General features: G+C 49.1%; 1 protein-coding gene across 2 annotated transcripts in view; it reads right to left on the bottom strand.

Annotated features, from left to right (window-relative positions):
* Positions 1-18,746, bottom strand: part of ZCCHC14 (zinc finger CCHC-type containing 14) — a 58,055-nt gene that overhangs the window by 23,756 nt on the left and 15,553 nt on the right. For both annotated transcript variants that reach the window (XM_060288494.1, XM_030849126.2), the window contains exons 2-3: positions 8,754-8,877; positions 1,517-1,590 (exon numbers count right to left, since the gene is read on the bottom strand). In XM_060288494.1, the coding sequence (XP_060144477.1) occupies positions 1,517-1,590; positions 8,754-8,877 (198 nt within the window). The remainder of the gene's footprint in view (positions 1-1,516; positions 1,591-8,753; positions 8,878-18,746) is intronic.

Raw genomic sequence — 18,746 nt, forward strand, 5'->3', positions numbered from 1 at the left:
ACACACCCAGCGTTTCAGGGCCTCGCTGGGCTCCCCAACCCCAGCAGGCCTTGATGATGCTGGGGTCCTGAGGTTCTCTGGTTGCTGACACTTGGCTGCTGGTCGCAAGCTCTGACAACCTCCAAAACCGAAGGGAAGCCTTTCCCGTACATCTATGGAGTGACAAGTGATTTGCACGATGCAGGACTTCCCAAATCAAATGAGGGTTTTACCCTTGTGGTATTAAAAGTACCTGAAGTATTCTGATGTAGCTACACTCTTGGAAAGGTTAGTAAGCTCCACAGTGTAAGTACTAGACACTAACCAGAAGCTGCTATGCCTGAGAACACTCTCCAGTAAAGCTGGAAGCAGATTCTCCTCATCAATCAGTTTCCTACGATGCATGTGGTCAAAGGAGAACCTCGCACAACAATGGGGTAGTAGCAGAACCCTGGTGACACAGCCAGCCACGCACACGCAACTAAGCGGGACCAGGAAACTCAGTCTGGCCAGTAAGACATAAGTGGAAGTGTCTAGTGGCTTTTTTTTTTGCCACGCCTCGTGGCATTTGGGATCTTAGTTCCCCGACCAGGGATCGAACCCACGCTCCTGGCAGTGGAAGCGAGGAGCCCTAACCACAGGACTGCCAGGGAAGTCCCTCTAGTGGCTGTTTTTAAGAATGCTCCATGAAAAAGAGGTAAAAGTAACCTTTCACTCTCCTCTTCATCCCATGTCCTGTTGCTTGGAATGAAAACGTGAGGGCTGGAGTCCTAGCTGCCATCTTGGACCATGAGGCTAAGGGCCACCTCCTAGAGATGTCAAAGCAGTCAGCTGGAGGGAACCTGGCTCCCTACGTATTTTATGGAGCACAGATGCCATTCCAGCCCCAGGGCCGACTCCTTGTACACTCCGATGTTGTTTAAGCCACTGTTATCGTAGATCTGAGATTCTAATGAACAGTATGCCTCAATTTTCACAGTTCTCTACTTTAGCCAACTCTGGTGACCAGCCACCAGCAGCTGAGCATGTCAGTCTAGAGAATGTTCCCCACACACACCAAGGAGTTTCTGTCATCCAGGAGGCACAGAAGAACAACAGCTCATCTTTGCAGCCACTTACTATATGCAGACCCTGTACTGAGTGCTTTGAATGAACTGTCACATTTAATTCTCCCCCAAACTCCATCCTGTTCGACTGAATGGAGGTGCTGGGGCACAGAGGAGTCCAGCATTGTCCTCGGTCACACGGCGAACAGGAACACAACAGGACTGCGCACTCCAGGCTGTGGCCGAGCCCAGCCCCTCCCCCTCGTGGAGCCTGCTGAGGTCCAGGGGGAGCAGCCCCCCAGGCCCAACAAGCCCACCGTGGAGACGGTCCACCCACAGGGCCCAGTCCCCACTTCTGTCTCCCGCAGCAGTGGCACAGTGCTTTGCAAAAGACTCGTCTTTTATTTAGAGACATAAAAGTACCACTTCATGGTAAATGTTTCCTTCCTATCCCTTAGAGGAGAAAAGGAAAAAAAAACTTAGCATCTTACCTCAAAGGAACATTCAACATTTCTTTCATTTTTTTTGTGTGATAATCCCTTCAGGTCTATCTTTTCAACACTCACTGTAAAGGTAAACAAAACAAAACAAAACAACAACAAACAAAATTATAAAAATGAAGTAAGAGCTTGAAGTACATATGATTAGTTTGCATTGATACATTAGCAACTTTTCACAGTACGGCTCCCAACACCCGGCCCCGTCTCCTCCGTGGTGGGTGAGCTCGCCAGGAACGAGGAGGCTGCTCGCGCGGGAATGGAAGGCGAAGTTGAAAGTGACACAGAAAAAACAGGCAAAAAATAAAAACAAATCATAGAGAAGAAAGAGATCGGTGCTTGAAAATGCACAAGTGCACAGGCCATAATTATAACTGAAGATTAGTTATGATCTGTTCTCATTTCTGAAAAACTAATGCTCAACGTTTTCCACAGTGATTATTTAGAGACACAGTTGCCCAGAACCTCTCACTGGCATCTCCTCATCTCCTCCTTCTAGGACAAAGCCAGGCTGGAGGTGTGAGGAGAGCAGCTGCGGAGGAGACCCTTCAGACCCCCAGCACTGCCTCTGCAAAACAGAGCAAGGACGGGCAGAGGCCGCAGTTGCACAGGTGGACAGGGATGAGAAAAGGTCGTCACCGTTAGAGTTCCAAAGCCATCACCTCTGCATACCTCCCTTTTCACACGCAAGGGTGCATTTTTTTCTCCTCAAAAAAGAAAATGATACAATTAAGCTTCTAAGCCCTTAAGCTTTAAGATGCAAATATCTGAGCACAAATATTTGTTGAAAATAAAACAGCACTTATCAAACATGATGTAGTTTCCAAACTCCCAAACCACATTAAGGTACGTATGTCCTATTTCTGATTCAAATACTAAAGTTTCTCAAGTACCGAGTTAACTGATTCTTCAAGCTTATGAACCTTGGGCAGGCACACGGGCAGTCAGCTCTTATGCAAAGACCCTGGCAAATGAGGGAGGCTTTACTTTCTGAACAGCACACGCACCTTCTTGCACTATTTCTCACCGACATTTCCAGAGGTCCCTTGGCTGTGCACTATGGGGATTTCTACAAAGCTTCAAAACATGTCTAGCATGACACACTCAACATAACTTATTAAAGCTAGTAAGTTACACTTTCTGCAGACGCCCCATCTCCTGGTCGGCCATACCTTCCATAGTTTTCTCCGGGCCACCCCCAGAAAGCTTTGTGCTCAAAAGTTTGGAGGGAAAATCTGAGAAACTCCTTTTTGTAGGATGCCCATGTACATTAGCATATTAAAGGCTCTGAGAAGTCCTGCAACAAATAAATCTACATTTTTAAACCACAATTCCTCAATTTCTTTGGCCACAGAACTCTCTCCTCCCCTAACACGTCTGAGCACCCCAGAGAGCAGCGAGCAGCTCTGTGCACCGGGCTTCGGGGAAGGTTCTAACCCTGCACTGCCCACGGCTGCAGCCACTGACCACACGGGACCACTTAAGTTGGTACTAATTACAATTGAGTAAAATTAAAAATCTCACTCCTCGGTTGCACTAACCGCATTTTAAGCGTTCCCACACGTGGCTAGCAGCTATACCATACTGCAGCAGACACAGAAGCCCGGTCATCCCAGGGAGCTCTACTGGGCGGCACTGTTCTAAGCGAGGGGCAGGCAGGCTGCAGGCTGCCCTCGGCCTGTCTGCCTGTGTAAACAGGCTCCGGGGCACACAGCCACGCCGTGGGCCGACGTACCGTCAATGGGTGCTCTCCACCCCGCGACGGCAGAGCCCGGCGGCGGTGCCAGACTCCGCACGCTTCCCAGAGCCAGAAATACTGACTTTCTGGATCTTTGCAGAAAAAAGGGTGCCAATCCCTGCCCTAAACCAACAACTGTTCATTCACCAACTCGTCTTACAAAGCTCCTGCTGTGTCCCGGGCTGTGTTCCAAGGGCTGGGCACACAGCGATCAGCACCGTCCATGGGTTCTCGCACTCACAGAGGTTACGGCCTGTTGGGGAAAAGCGCTTTCACGCCCTCAACTTTCCTCACGAGTCTCCCTAATTTTATAAAGTTGCATCGGGGTTGATATGGATCTTGGGAGACACTAGAACCCATTTGGTTTAGAGTAGTTTTAGCTTAAAATAGCTCACAGGAAGGAATTACTCTAAAAAAAAAAATAAGAATGTTTTCTTCCTTTCTGGCAAAACAAAGAAAACACTACATTTAGCAGCTGTGCACTGCCCGACCTCACTCAGTGAAACTACTCACTGTTCCTGTCTGACTTCCCCAGTCAGATTGTCAGCAAATAAACAGCTCTTATGTTTTCCCAATCACTATTTTTAAAAACTTACCCACAATGACCTCACCCTAATCCAGATCCTTTACTTTTTTAAACAACAGAATATACAAAGTCAATGAATACAGAAAAATGTTATTCGGCATTTTCCCAGGCCACAGAACACCAACGTGTACCTAAAAGTTCCAGGACTGAGTATGAGGATTTATGAAAAAAAAGAAAAAAACCCCAACTGGACTGAAAGCAGGAAGTGACTCATATCTGGACAGGAAAATGTGAAAAGCAGATGAATGTTACTCAGCTGTTTTCAAATAAAAGAGGCATTTTGGACCACAGGACCGAAATGCTTGTGAGACCTCTTCAGAATCACCAGCCCACCTGACGCGGTGTTCTGTGTCCGCGCCATCGGCCCTCTGCAGGCAGCTGCAGCAGCCCCGGCACTGCCAGGATGGCTCTGGACCACATACACGGCCGGCTGACGAGTTCTGCTGCTTTTCTCTTGGTGCTGCGCCCACTGTGTGGCCACTCGGGGCTCTGAGGGTGGGAGGACGGCCTGCTGGGGCGGGGGCAAGGCGGGTGGGAGAGATCGTGCAGACGGACTTCTGTAGCAGATGCGAGTGGCGACGGTGGCTAACACAAGGGGCAGCTGGGGGGTGCTGAACCGGGCGGGCTTCAAAGGTGTGTAAGCATACTCTCGATTTTGGAACTATTAAAGACTATGTTTATAAAAATTAAAACATGAAAAATGCTTATAATATTACCTGAAAAATTATAAACTGTATGTATAACATGATTATAGTTGTTTAAAATGTTAAAGGAAGACTAAAAATAAATTATCAAAAATGATAGGGTTGGGCTTCCCTGGTGGTGCAGTAGTTGAGAGTCCGCCTGCCGATGCAGGGGACGCGGGTTCGTGCCCCGGTCCGGGAAGATCCCACATGCCGCGGAGCGGCTGGGCCCGTGAGCTATGGCCACTGGGCCTGCGTGTCCGGAGCCTGTGCTCCGCAATGGGAGAGGCCACAACAGTGAGAGGCCCACGTACTGGAAAAAAAAAAAAAATGATACGGTTAATTGTGTTTGGTTGTGGAATTATGGGTAGTTTCCCTGCCAAATTTCTGTAATGCGGTTTCATAATTTTAGAGTGTTTACCTACACGCATATAAATTTGTTGACGACCCACTTAAAGTCTACTGGTAGATAATGCGGCCTCCCTCCCTCCCACCACCCTCGTGAGCCCTGCAGACTGTGTCATCTGTCACACACGAAGTCTCAGTACTTTCTGAAAAGGGCCAGCAAACTTGTGTCAACTTGAGGGGCTAGATACCAAACCATCACCTGCAGGGAGAGAACACATCCGAAGACAGGATTAGCACCAACTGGAAAGACCCTGAGCCCAAACGGGCGCGATGGGAAGAGCGCTAGGGGGCTGGGAAGGACGTGAGCCTCGCTGGGGTCCAGACTGTGCAGAGGCTCAGGGCAGGGCACCCAGAGCTGGGAACCCGGGACTCGAGGCCACCAGCCTGCTCTCACGTAGAGGTGCAAAGAGCAAGGTGGTGTGCTGTCTGCTTTTAACATTTCGTGTGTTCAAACCTTTCTTCTTTTCTTATTCACGACGTACACTAGGAATTCTCCTCAAATCTTACAAGTTAGAGCACACCGCCTTCACTAAGATGTGTAATTGCACTGAACTACCATTTTTATAATTGGATCAATGCCTAATTTAAAAACCAGAACACTAACGTAACTGAAAAAGGAGGGAGGGAGGGAGATGTGCGTAGAAGAGACTGTAAAAGGCCCCGCAGTAAGAGCCCAGGCAAGCATCCCCAAAGGCCTGAGCGGGGTCTGGCGGACTCACAGATGGACCAGAAAACCACTCCCCGGACCTCAGCCAGGGGAGCTCCTGCGAAAACCGCCACAGCCTAAGGGCCTCCAAAGGCCTTCAAACGATCTACAGGAGCTGATGGCCGGCCACCTCACACTGAGAGAACACGACACCTAGAGATGATGGCTTTAATATGTCCCAAGAATGCGGCCCTCTTTTGGAACATTTTCCCTAAAGTCTTCTGGAAAAAACCGGGTGGTTGGTAGTTTTCTGCCAATTATGTGTTTTACTTGATTTCAAAGTATCTTTATGAAACAGCTTAATTCTGTACACTCAATAACAAGAAACCACAAATTACCAAAACTGTGCCAAAAGAAAGCAGAGTAAAGAGGGTATTATTCACGAGGAAAGGCAAAGATGGAGACAGTCATGTTCCAGCACAACACCGTCTTCTCTCGAGTTGTATACAACAGTACTCAGTGTCTTCATACTTAAAGACTAATATTTGAGATGCCTCCAGCTTTACAATCGTTATTACTGAAATCCAGTTTTCATCTAAAACTTGAAAACCTGTATTCTTAAAAGTCTCAGGTGAATAATGACGTTCCTAAAATATCAAGTTACTTTCTCACTTTCATTTAGTTGTCTGTGTTGATGGGAATAATTTTCTAAAAACACTGCTTCTTTTAACTGTCCTTAAAATTCAAACATACACTACTATGCTGATTAAACTGATCCTCTTTCCTACATCTTTTTAGGTCATGTTATATTTAAGAACTCTGTAACTTATTTTTCTTTGATTTTTTTAATCATCTAGCTACCTTGCATTAATTTGATTTGTTAGTTCTCCAGAAATATAGAAACAAAAGCAGTACATGATCCAGAAAACATAAAGCTGACAGAACATATTTCTAAAGCAGCAAAAGTAGGAGATGAACACACATGCCATTGGAGCGGTTAGTGACACGCACTTGAACCCAGGGCCTGAGGAATTCACTTGCTTACGTATTAAGGCAAACGTTTTATTCAGCCTTAGTACGCACGAGGCACAGGAGCAGCCGTAAGTGATGGAAAAGGACACAGTTCACAGCAGTGCTGTGGGGCTAGACCTCAAAGGGAAGGGCCCAGTGGGCAGAGCGACACGGGGGTCAAGGCCCAGGGATGACAGCACCTGTGCTGGACGAAGCTGTGCCGTGGCGGAGACGGGTGACAGGAGGCCAGGGCAGAGAGGACAGACCCACAACCCACTCGGCAGGGCCAGGGAAGCCAAGGGGCTCTGCAGTCAGACAGGCTGTCTGAAACATGACACTTTCCAGCTCCGTGACCTTGGGCGCAGTTATTTAATCCCTGAACAAAACGTGCTCTGTGGGACTGCGGCATCACCTGGCGGGCTTCCACAAACTCCAAGTGGCTTCCCGAGGAAGGCTGTACCTGAAAATCTTCACAATCAATAGTACAGAGAAAAAGGTAATGCTTTCACTTCATGTGTACTTGAGTTTCCTTTTCTACTCTCTTCTAACACAAGTGTTGGGATCCCAGCTTATCTTAGGAACACTGCTTATCTGTGACTCAGTTCTCCTGTCTGTGAAATGGGGACTGTTGTTAGAATGAACCAGCTCATACCTGAGCCCCACAGGTTCTTAGGAAGATCAGATGAGTTAATGTATGTAACGAGCTTGGACACCACCTGACAAGAGCAGTCAGGGTTTCAGATTGTCCTTACTGCTGTCCCCTGAGCTTCAGTACTGAAGAAATACAAAAATCTGACCTCTTTACAAGCTAAATTGTGTCACTGAAAACTTCTAAGAAGCAGAGACAACCCACAACAGAAGTGGGATACAGAAAAGACAGCAAGAAAACTTTAATAACACTCAGAGTGGCTTCAGACTTTCCGAAGAGCAGTAACAGGGCACCGGGGAAAGTGCGAACGACAAAACCAGGTTTACCTGCTGGTCAATTTCTGGGCGGAGGAGATCATCATCCCCATGACCACTGGCTGGAGAATACCATAGATAATTAGCAAGGTCTGCCTATTCTCTAAGGATTACGATGTCTGAGCGCAGACAATAACGGTCCTACCACAGATCTGCCTTCCCGCACCCAGGCACGTCGGCAAGAGAGTGACAGACACAGCCGTTCAACTGGCAATTATATTAAAAAACAGGAACGAGGGGGTCTTGATAATTGTGCCTACAGGAAAAAGCACAATGGTGAAGGAAAGGCCTTCCCCTTAAGACTGCGAGGGTGTAGGACACAGGCTCCAAAGGTGCGGGGACGGGCTGGGGACAAAGGAAGCAACGCTCCATCGGGAGGCGCTCCTCCCTGGGCGACACATGCAAGGAAGAAGTCCCTCGGAGCGAGTGAGCGACAACCACCCACCCGGAAACTGAGGTCCTGCTGTGTCTTCAGAAAGACTGACCCTCCAGCTGAGCCAGAGGTGAGCCGACCATGCGCTCCCAGGGCTGCTAGGAGCGCAATCTTCCCCCCACACACACCGAGCGCGTTTCCAGGCACCCGCGCCTGGCTCTAGACCAGGAGGCCCAGAGAGCCCTGTCTCTCCCCAGCGAGCCCCCCAAACCCCGCACAGCTGGCCGGGGGACAGCCAGCCCGACTCTGTCTAGTGTGGCTGCACAAAGCCAGACCTTCAAGAACCAGGGAGCTCGGCCTCCTCCCAGACGTGCCCTGCCGTCTCCAGAGGTGCACTGTCCACACTGAGCTAGTGCAACTGCATGAAATAAATCTAAAAGTTCAGGTCCTTACTCGCGTGAGCCACATTTTCCAGGCTCGGAAGGCACGTGTGGCTGGTGGCAACTGCCTCAGTGCAGAGAGAACATACCGTTACTACACAGAGCGCTACAGGGCGGCGCTGCCCTACAATTCAGGACCCACTGCCGTGTGGGGCGGGGAAAGGCACAACAACTTTCACTTTTTCCCCCTTAATAAACATCAAGATGTGAGATGTTTACAGCCGAGATCCACTCGTGTGTAACTTGCAGAATTTAGAAAAACAGTACATCTCACTAAGACTAGCATCCCCAAAGATGTGAGAGCATTTAACCAAACGCCACTGCGAACGTCTCCCCCTACATCCGACGCTGCTCCCCTCTGACCCTGCAGACCAAGCGCTCACCTCTGGAGTGCTTCCCTCCAGGCCTCTTGGGCAGCGACTCCTCAGTGGAATGCGCGGATGTGTGCAGGGCGTTCTCCAAACTGTTACCGACACTGCTGACGGGGGTCTCCGTCCTGGGAGTGACCTCAGGGGACAAAAATAGAAACATCTTATTTTCTTCCATGTAGTTCATATGGAATGATTTCCATTTTTATTTAAAAGACATTTAAGTTTATTGTATCTTCAAACTTTTCTATAAAATGTGTATTGCTAGTGCAACTAGAAAGCACTTCCAGCAAAAGACAAAAATTTCACCAACCCAGTCCTCACCACTGAAACTTAAAAACATCCCCAGTTTGAGCAAACGTGGAAGTTCATGTCTTGTGCCAGTGGTTCACTCGCTGGATAGAAACTGTTAGCCAAGCCATCAGGAATCATATACCTATATGTGAGGTACAACCTGATTTTTTATTTCTTTAAATCATAGAGTTTCCTATAAAATTAATTACACAGCAGAACTTAATACAGTCCTTCTATAAATCTTGAAAAAAAATAATAAAATGCTCTAAAAAAACCCCAGTAAAGAACAGAATACAACTTGATGTATTGGGGGGGTACATTTCTAAAAAGCAGATTCTAAAATTACAATTCCATTTCTGGGAATCTGTCATACGAAGTACTTACACGTGAGAAAGATGTGGGGCGGGACGCTCACTGCAGCATTTGTACTAGTAAGACACTGAAAACACCTTAAACAGCTACTGATAGAGGCCCAATAAATAAAGGACTGCTGCCCACAGATCCCCACTCTGCACGGTAAGGAAAGCTCACCTAGACCAAGTGTCCAAAAGAAGCCAGAAGGAGTGTTCCCTGCCCCCTCCCGTCTTAGGGTTACAGTGAACGTGTCCATGTGTAAATAAACAGTCAGGGCCCGGAAGGATACGGCAAACTCGTAACCGTAAGTGATTTCAAGACATGAGAGGAGGCTCTCTTGGGCAGGGTGGGGAGGGTGCAATAACTTTCTTTTTTTCCCCGTAATAATGACCAGTATTTGAAAATTTTATAGCCAAATATATTTACTACTTGTAGGATTTAGAAGAATAAAAATGACCAATGCTTTAATGTCTTCATATTCACAATTTAATGTACATCAAAATTTCAAAGGACAGTAGAGAAAAATTAAAATTTTAAAGTTTATCAAAAGAGGTGAGTTTTAAAAGGTGGAGAGGGGCTTCCCTTGGTGGCGCAGTGGTTAAGAATCCGCCTGCCAATGCAAGGGACACGGGTTCGAGCCCTGGTCCGGGAAGATCCCACATGCCGTGGAGCAACTAAGCCCGTGTGCCACAACTACTGAGCCTGCGCTCTAGAGCCCGTGAGCCACAACTACTGAGCCCACGTGCCACAACTACTGAAGCCCGTGTGCTAGAGCCCGTGCTCCACAACAAGAAAAGCCACTGCAATGAGAAGGCCGCGCGCCGCAACGAAGGAGTAGCCTCCACTCGCTGCAACTAGAGAAAGCCCGCACCCAGCAACGAAGACCCAACGCAGCCAAAAATGAATGAATGAATGAATGAATTTAAAAAAAAAAGGTGGAGAAACACCATGCTACATACACAACAAAGGAGAAGATCTGGGAAAAAGTGGAGCATGCCTTCTGGTCCCAACCCTGACCCGTGTCAGGAAGCTCTCCGGCCTTCACTGTCCCTGGTTCTCCTTGTTACCTGGACAGCAGGTGGGCGGCAGCACAGCCCCATGCCCTGCTGTGTAAAGCCCGGGCCCACGGCATCAGGCAGAGGCAGAGGGCGTGGAGCAGGCGGAGGTGGCACCACTCCTGCAGGGCAGGACGGTACATGCCATCTCGGAGACAGGACACCCAACCCTGCACAGACGGAGCCGCAGCGACACCACAGGCTGCCCGCAACAAGCTCCGCCTGCTCTCCCTGCCAGCCTCTGGCCAGGAAGGCCTCCTGCTGTGCACGGGGACACGCAAGGACCCCACGCAAGGACAGCAACTCACCGCAGGTCTGGTTAGTCTGCAAGTTTATGTAGCTCGAGGAAAGAACTCCTCCCCACCCAGTATTCCTCCAAAAGGTCAATTCATTTGATAACATTTACCAAGATGTTATCAAGACAGCTACATTTTTCAGTTACTTATATTTATAATTTAACTAAATTGGATTATTTCCTTAGGTGTGGCAAAGTTTCTCTCATCATCCAATGGTCAGAGTATTCCAGAAATGAACTTCTCTCCTATTAAATAAGATAATAGCACTAACAGGTACAAGTAATTACTCAAAGAGCAAGATTTTAAATTCCAAACAGTAAATATTACTTTGGGAAACAACTCAGGAGGTTACTATTTTCAGCTACACACTGAACATAACGGCAGCAGACTCCCCGCATCTGACCTGACTCCTAGGAACCCCTGTGTTCTCTTAGCTGCCCCGGCAAGTAATTCTAGGTCCTGGTCCTAAGAAGAGAGAGGCTGAGCTGTCTCAACAACCGACAACGGAAACACTGGGCCTGCTGGCCAGTGAGGAACCTCTCCGCCCCAAGCAGAGACACACATGCCCCTGCCCACCCTGCAACAGCCCAAACGGCGAGAGCAGAACGCCATCCTCCAGACTCAGCCTGTGGGGAGGTGGATGCAAGAGTGGACCAAGTGCCCTCCAGTCCCTCTGGTTAACACTGTGGTTGGAGAACGCAGCTTGTGAAGCAGGGGAAGCAGACCCACACGGGGTTCTCAGCCCTGACTGCACGGGGAACCCTGGGGCACTAAAAGAATGCAGGCCGACACCCCACCAACCCAACCGGGACTTCTGGACTGCGGCCGGGACACTGGGGTGGTTCTTTTGTTTTGTGCGTGAAGCTCCCAGGGCCCCACGTCCAGATGTCTGACTGTCCCCAGAGGAGAACAGCGAGCTCCTTCCCTGGATTCACAGGAAAAGCTACAGGGTGTAGGTCAACGTGCCGTGGCTACGAACAGAAAGGGGTGAATCTGTGAGTTCCCCATCGAAATGTATGCACTGCATCTGACATAAATACATGAAAGAAAACTCTTTAAAACTGTAACTACTGGGAAAAAAATATTTGTTCTCCTTGGTACTTTTTCCGCAAAGCATTTCCTCCTACTCTTCCAAATGTTCACTTTTTCCAACCAAGCCTTTATCTTTCCTTTGCTCCTTTGTTTACATTGAAAGCTGTCTTCACTTGCATTTCCCAGAAATGCTGTTTGGGGTTATTTCTGGTCAAGTTAATTTGCCCCACGTGACCTATGCAGTTCAGCTCAAGTGCTCTCTGACTCAGGCTCACAAGCAGGGCCCAGTCAGCAGCTTGGTGGACACGAGAATAAAGACTCGCTCGGTTCCCAGTGTCGCCTTCTGCTGCTGCTGGGCAGGCGCTGAGAAGATGCTCTCCAATGACAGAGCCCAGCTCAACCTGGACGGATGTTTCCCATTAGGCTCAAAGTCCCTTTTCCTGCAAGCAGCCGGCTCTATTTCTAAACGACGCCCGACGTGCTTGCCGGCCAGCTCACCTCCCGTTTCACCTTCACAGCTGGCCTCTCCTACGGCCCACGGGGTCTGGCTCCTGTCACGGCCCTGACATCCCCCACGGCTCCCCTCCGCTCCATCCACTGCGGCCACCGGGGGTGGGACCGATGGCCGGGAGGCCTTTGCCCCAGCTGTGCCCTCAGCCGGGAGCCCCTCGACCCCATCTCGTGCACGGCTCCGGCTCCACAGCTGCGGCCGCAGCCTGCTGACCATGCCACCATGGCCAAAACTTCGTCTGGCAACGTGCAGCTTCCTCCACTGCACCTAGCTCGTAGGGTTTTTGTGAGAATTAAATGAAAAGCATTTAAAGTAGCTAAGTGTGCTGGAAAAACAGCCAGGATTCAGTGAGATGTTAGCGGCTGCTATGACCATTGCACGTGCCGGCCAGCCATGAAGGCCATTACACAGGCTCAAGTGCCAACACACGGCGCTGTGAGGACACGTGGAGGCGACAAATGCCCACGAGGTCCCGCAGAGAAGCTCCCCTGGGCAGCCTCGAATCCGGGGGCAGCGTCCGTGCTCGACCCCACTGTCCGCACCCCGAGTGCAGCACGCAAAGCTGCACTGCTGACCACGCCCAGGGTCCAGGTCCAGGGAGCCCCACGGTTTCCACATCCCCGTCCCTGGAATCTGGGGGCTGCCTCCCCCTCTAAATAGACACTCCACCTACAGATGGACTCTTCCGTGACAAGCGATCAGCGCACTGCAACTACAGGTAGACAAATGCCCTTACGAGCAATGATCACATGTCACAGGCGAGCAGTCTCATCCCCAACCAGCAAGTGCAAATCGGTGCAAGTGTCCCAACAGCAATTAGGTGCATGTAACAGACTTTTATTACATCTGTACCTTTGGACCCACTAATCCCGCGGGGAGGAATCTATCCTAAGAATACAGCCAGCGATACAAAGGTTTGTGTGCAAGAAGGTTCATCTTAGCTTCAGAAGGACAAAAATAGGGAATTCCCTGGCAGTCCAGGGGTCAGGACTTCGAGCTTTCACCGCTGAGGGTGTGGGTTCAATCCCTGGTAAACTAAGATCCCGCAAGCCGTGCAGCACGGCCGAAAAAAAAAAAAAATGACATAAATATCCAGCAAGATTAATATTTAAGTACGTAAATAAATTTACATCCAGGGGCTTCCCTGGTGGCGCAGTGGTTAAGAATCCACCTGCCAATGCAGGGGACACAGGTTCGAGCCCTGGTCTGGGAAGATCCCACATGCCGCAGAGCAACTAAGCCCGTGAGCCACAACTACTGAGCCTGCGCTCTAGAGCCCGCGAACCACAACTACTGAGCCTGAGCTCTAGAGCCCACGAGGCACAACTACAGAAGCCCTCACACATATAGCCCGTGCTCCGCAACAAGAGAAGCCACCACAACGAGAAGCCCGCACACCCCTTCGCCACAATTAGAGAAAGCCCGTGCACAGCAACGAACACCCAACACAGCCAAATAAATAAATAAATTTACATCCATATGATTAAATATTACGCAGCCTTTAAAAAATAATTTCAGAAAATGAAAGGCACGGAGAACACGCACACTTAGATGTGTGAATTTTGTAATATATAAATTGTGTAGATACATATACCACAGGCATTGAAAAAAGAAGAAAACACGCCATAATTTTAATAGTATTTACTATCTGAGTGATTAAAAATATACTCTTCTGTTTTTCAATTTTTCTGGAAGGAACAATCACTATTAGAATTAGGGAAAAAGTTAAAGATACTAAGTCTAAATGAGAGCACCTTCCTACAAGATGCAAACAGCACGAAAAAGTCCAACAAAAGCAAGTTCTAAAGCCGCAGCTGCTCATCCCTTGCGCGCGGCTGTCCTGCCCCCCCCAGGCCTGGAGCGGTCTGGGAGCTGTCGGAGGTGCTGAGCAGCACCGGCAGGACAGGAAACCCCGTGGTCTAGGGAGGACGGCGGAGCTGAGGCCTCGTGGGACCGGGAGTCAGCCAAGCAAACACCTGCAGGAAGGGCTTCCAGGAGCAGGGACAGATGGGTTGGGGCCCCGAGTCTCCAAGAGCTGGACAGCAAGGCCTCCTTGGCCGAAGCTCATGAACGCCAGGGACCTCCAAGCACAAGCATGAACTCCAGCAACTACAGAGTCCCTGATTTTCAACGTGTTTTCCAAGTACCACCTCTATACTGGAAAGAACAACATGTTAAATACTTCTAAGTCAATGGGAAAAAAAATACATAAAATCAAAAAGAAAAGTGATTTGTAAGCATTTTACTAAAATAGTGATTATGTGTCTCTAAAACCCAGAACAAGAAAATAGATAGTTTAATAGTGAAAGCTATTTGCTGACTTAGGACAAGCGGAAGCCAGAGCTAACCAAAAACCGTTTTCCACATAAAAACACTGCTTTTAATATTTCTTACCCTAGGGCTCTGCTCATTAAAAAAGAGAAAAGGAGGGAGAAAAAAACGATTACCACTCAAAAATCTCAGCACAAGGTAGCAAGTATGTAACCAGATGAGCTCCAGCAAAGCGGCTCGAAAGCATGCTCTTCCCTAGCAGCCTTCAGGGCGGTGCAGCCCCACCGCGCACCCAGCCTCACTGTGCACACCGGGAAGCTCAGAAATTCAACTCCAGGCCACCATGCAGCCGGCAGCCGGCAGTTAAACCAGAGCCTGGCGGTGGCGGAAGGCGCCCGGAGCCTGACACCTAGCAGGGGCCACCATCGTCCAGCTGGTGACATGGCCGAGGCTCAGGGCGTAGCAGGACAGGCTTCGTCTGGACAGCCGCACTGCCAGCCTCTCATTCAGAGGTTTATTTTAAGCAATGTCAACAGCTTAGGTGTGTTCTCCTAGAACTGAACAGACAACAGGCAGCAAATTTAAGGCAGGGGCGGGAGAGCATTAAAAACAGTGGTGTCGAAAGAAAGGTGCAATGTTAGTGGTGAGGACCATGAATGACGCAAGGAGTCACACAGGAGTATTATTAAACCCAGAACTTCGAAAGGCACAGCCACGTGGGATCTCAATAAACTCTGAAGACAACACTGAATGTAAAATACATTCAGGAAGGCAGCCCCTCCCCCTTTAGGAAAAAGGTAAGGCGTGTGACCGGTGTACTCGTGGAAACCACTTCAAATGCAGGGCTGTGGTCTTCTGCACGGCAGTGTCAATTTCAGGTAGAGTTTCTTCTCGTGGACATCACAGCCAAAGTCGGTCCTTTTTACCCTCAGGACTTTTGACATTAAGTGCATACTACACACCATATTGTTAGCGTGCGCCTTATGGCCAGAAGTGTGCTTAAATATTGGGGTTTTCTTTGAGAACATGAGTCAAAGTCTAGTCATAACGAGTAAACTGGGCTCTAATGACCATTTTGGTTCTAGATTTAACATTCAAGCACCAGAGATGAACCTCGCAGAGCAGCACACGTTCCGGTGGTTGCTGTTGGACCCCCCGGGGTGCGAGCCACGATACGGGTTCAGTGCAGAACACTGGGGCATCCGGGATGGGGGACAACAGGCACCCAAAGCAGCTGGAAACGAGCAGCAGCTGCCCAGCTGCAGACGAGGACGCACCGAAGGTCCAGAGAGCGTGAGTAACACGGGCCCTGGGGCGTTGCTTCTACAGGAGCCACCTGAGCAGACGCCTGTGACGAGCACGGCCAAGCTGCTCAGCCGCTCAGGGCCAGGTAGCTGCTCAGGGAACGATCAGGCCGGAAAGGGCCCAACGCGTGATCAGAGAAGACACTCAGGTCAAGAAATTCAAGAGGCACCTCCAGCCGCAGATGGCAGCAGACCCTGCACCTGAGAGGCACACGGGTATGGGCGCTGGGCCTGCCCTTTCACACACCAGACCCTCCTCAGCACCCTGAGTGCCAGAACACCTCAGCAAGCATCTTATGTGCTGTCTCCAAAGGACACGCTGATCTCAAGGCACCGGGCCAGCCCATTTCTCCGCCTCTGCCCAGAGCCTCACCTTGACAGTGACGCGAGTCCCAGCAAGCGGGAAGCACTCCTTCACAGCTATACTTCCTCGGGGAGCGTTACTCCTTCTTGGACCCATGGTCTACACTGACCACAATGCTTGGATTACAAAACACAGGTGGTTCTCCATTCAGTAACAGCTGAGTAGTCAGAGCAATATTTTGCAGATAAGCATAAGCTCTGGAGAAAGCATATAAAACAATGAACCAACACAACCAAACACAGGAGAAACCAGGGGGAGGTCTCAGCTTGGAAGTGAGACGTGCACGGGTGAGCTCCTGTGCAGCAGGCCTAGGCCGCACCAGAGAGAAGAGCAGCTGAAGCTCAGGGAGGGCCCCAAGCCTCACCAACTCAGAAAGCCAGAGATCGGAATGCTGGTGGACTCCAGCAGCTGGAAAGCGAGAGGGAAACCCCGAAAGGACAGCGCCCGGAAGGGGAACGGCAAATCCTGCATATGACTCCTGCCCACGCTCCGCGTGAGCCCTGAGCCGGGCGCCAAGGGCAGGCTCCTGGCGGTCACCCCAGGACCAATCAGCCGCACAGACCGCAGCAGCCAGCGGACACCGGAGAGGGCCTGGGAGGAGCCCAGCCAGGTCCACTACACCAAACAAACGCAACTCGGCGCCAACACCCTTCAGGAGGACAGAACAAAATCCAGAGTTTCTACAACGCCTCCCACACAAAGTCCAAGAAGCGATCCGTAATTACTGGCCACATAAAGAAACGAAAACGAGACCCACAAAGAGAGAAAAGGAGGGCAGGCACAAGACGAGCCGGAGCTGGGGCCCGAGGCAAGGGGCGAGAAGCGGCTGCTGTAACGAGGCTCCAGGACGGGAGGGAAAATATGCCCATGGTATACGAACCAAAGGGAGATCTCAGGAGACAAACAGAAACTGTTTCTAAAAATGGAAACTCAGGAAGCAACCAATCTCCTTCAGTAAGTGAATGGATAAATCAACTGTGAACTTCCAGACAATGAACTATGACCCAGCTCTGCAGAAAAATGGGCTCTGCAGCCATGAAAAGACGTGGGGGAAGCTTAAATCCATGTTCCTAAGTGAAGAAGCCCATCTGATCCCAACCATGTGACATCTGGAAAAGGCAAAACTATGGAGACAGTCAAAAGATCAGTGGTGGCCAGGGGTTGGGGGGGGCGGGTATGAATGGGTGGAGCACAGAGGATTTTAATGACAGTGAAAATACTCTGTTACACTGTAACAGTGGATATACGTCATTACACATTTGTCCAGACATATAAAATATACAACACCGAGAGTGAGCCCTAACGTGAACTGTGGACTTCGGGTGATCATGATCAATTTTTCTGGGAGCCTAAAAGTGCTCTAAAAATCGTCCTAAAATAACAAAAAAATTTTTATGGAAATTCTAAAACAAAAAGTGCTATTTCTGAAATAAAAAATCCACTGGATGGCCTTAACAGCAGTTTGGAATTAATAGAAAAGTCAGTGAACTTCAAGTCAGATCAGCAGAAAGCGTCCAATCCAAAACACAGAGAGAGAGAAATATTTTGGGGGGGGGGGGAGAAGAACAAAGCTTCCAGGACCTGTGGAATAATATCAAAAGGTTTAACATACCTGCAGCTAGAGTCCCAGAAGGAAAGAGAGATGGAGACAGGAAAACCGTGGAGAAATTATGGCTGAAAATCTCCCCAATTTAGTAAAAGACATAAATTTACAGATCCAGGAAGTTCAAAGAACAGCAAACGAGATAAATTCAAGAAAACAACACGGTCAAGCTGCTCCAATACCAAAGCCAGAGGTGATCTTGAAACCAGCCGGAGGGAAAGAGCACTTTGGATACAGAACCATAAACCGAATGATGGCCAGGAGACATGTCTCAACGCTTTTAAAAGCTAGAAGAAAAAGAACAGTCAACAAAGAATCCTACATCCAGTGAAAACACCCATTAACAATACAGGGCAAAACAAAACATTTTTGGATAAAAGAAAACAGAGAATCTCTTGCCATCAGCCCTGCACTCCAAAACATGCTGAAGAAAAGATTTCCAGACTGAAGGGACATAGTAACAAACCGGTTCTTCTGTAAGAAATGGCAAATACGTGGGTAAACGTAAAAGACTATATTTTATCTTAACTTAAAAAATATATACTCCTATTAAAGCAAAAAATATATTGTAGGACTAAACAGCCTATATAGAAGCAACACGTATTTAACCACAGCATGAAGGACAGAGAAACCTTCTGGGCACAATACAACTGCAAGGCTCTCAGTCTCCACATGGACCCCTGGAGGGCAGACTGTGAAACTTCAGGAGCCCCTGGACCAGCCGCTAAAAATCGCGCAACGAAGCAAGCCCACAGCTCAAATGGAGTCTATGAGTCCCCTTAAACGAAGCTCCAGAGAAGGTGGGACTAATCAATGGCGGGGGAAAAATAGAAGAGAAAAACAAGAAAAAAGGCAGGAGGTAGGAGATAGCAGGGTTTGGTGGCAGTAAAGGTGGGAACTGACCCAAAAAAGAATGAGGACATT

The sequence above is a fragment of the Globicephala melas genome, chromosome 19 (genome assembly GCF_963455315.2).
Source record: "Globicephala melas chromosome 19, mGloMel1.2, whole genome shotgun sequence".
In the NCBI taxonomy this organism is placed as follows: domain Eukaryota; kingdom Metazoa; phylum Chordata; class Mammalia; order Artiodactyla; family Delphinidae; genus Globicephala; species Globicephala melas.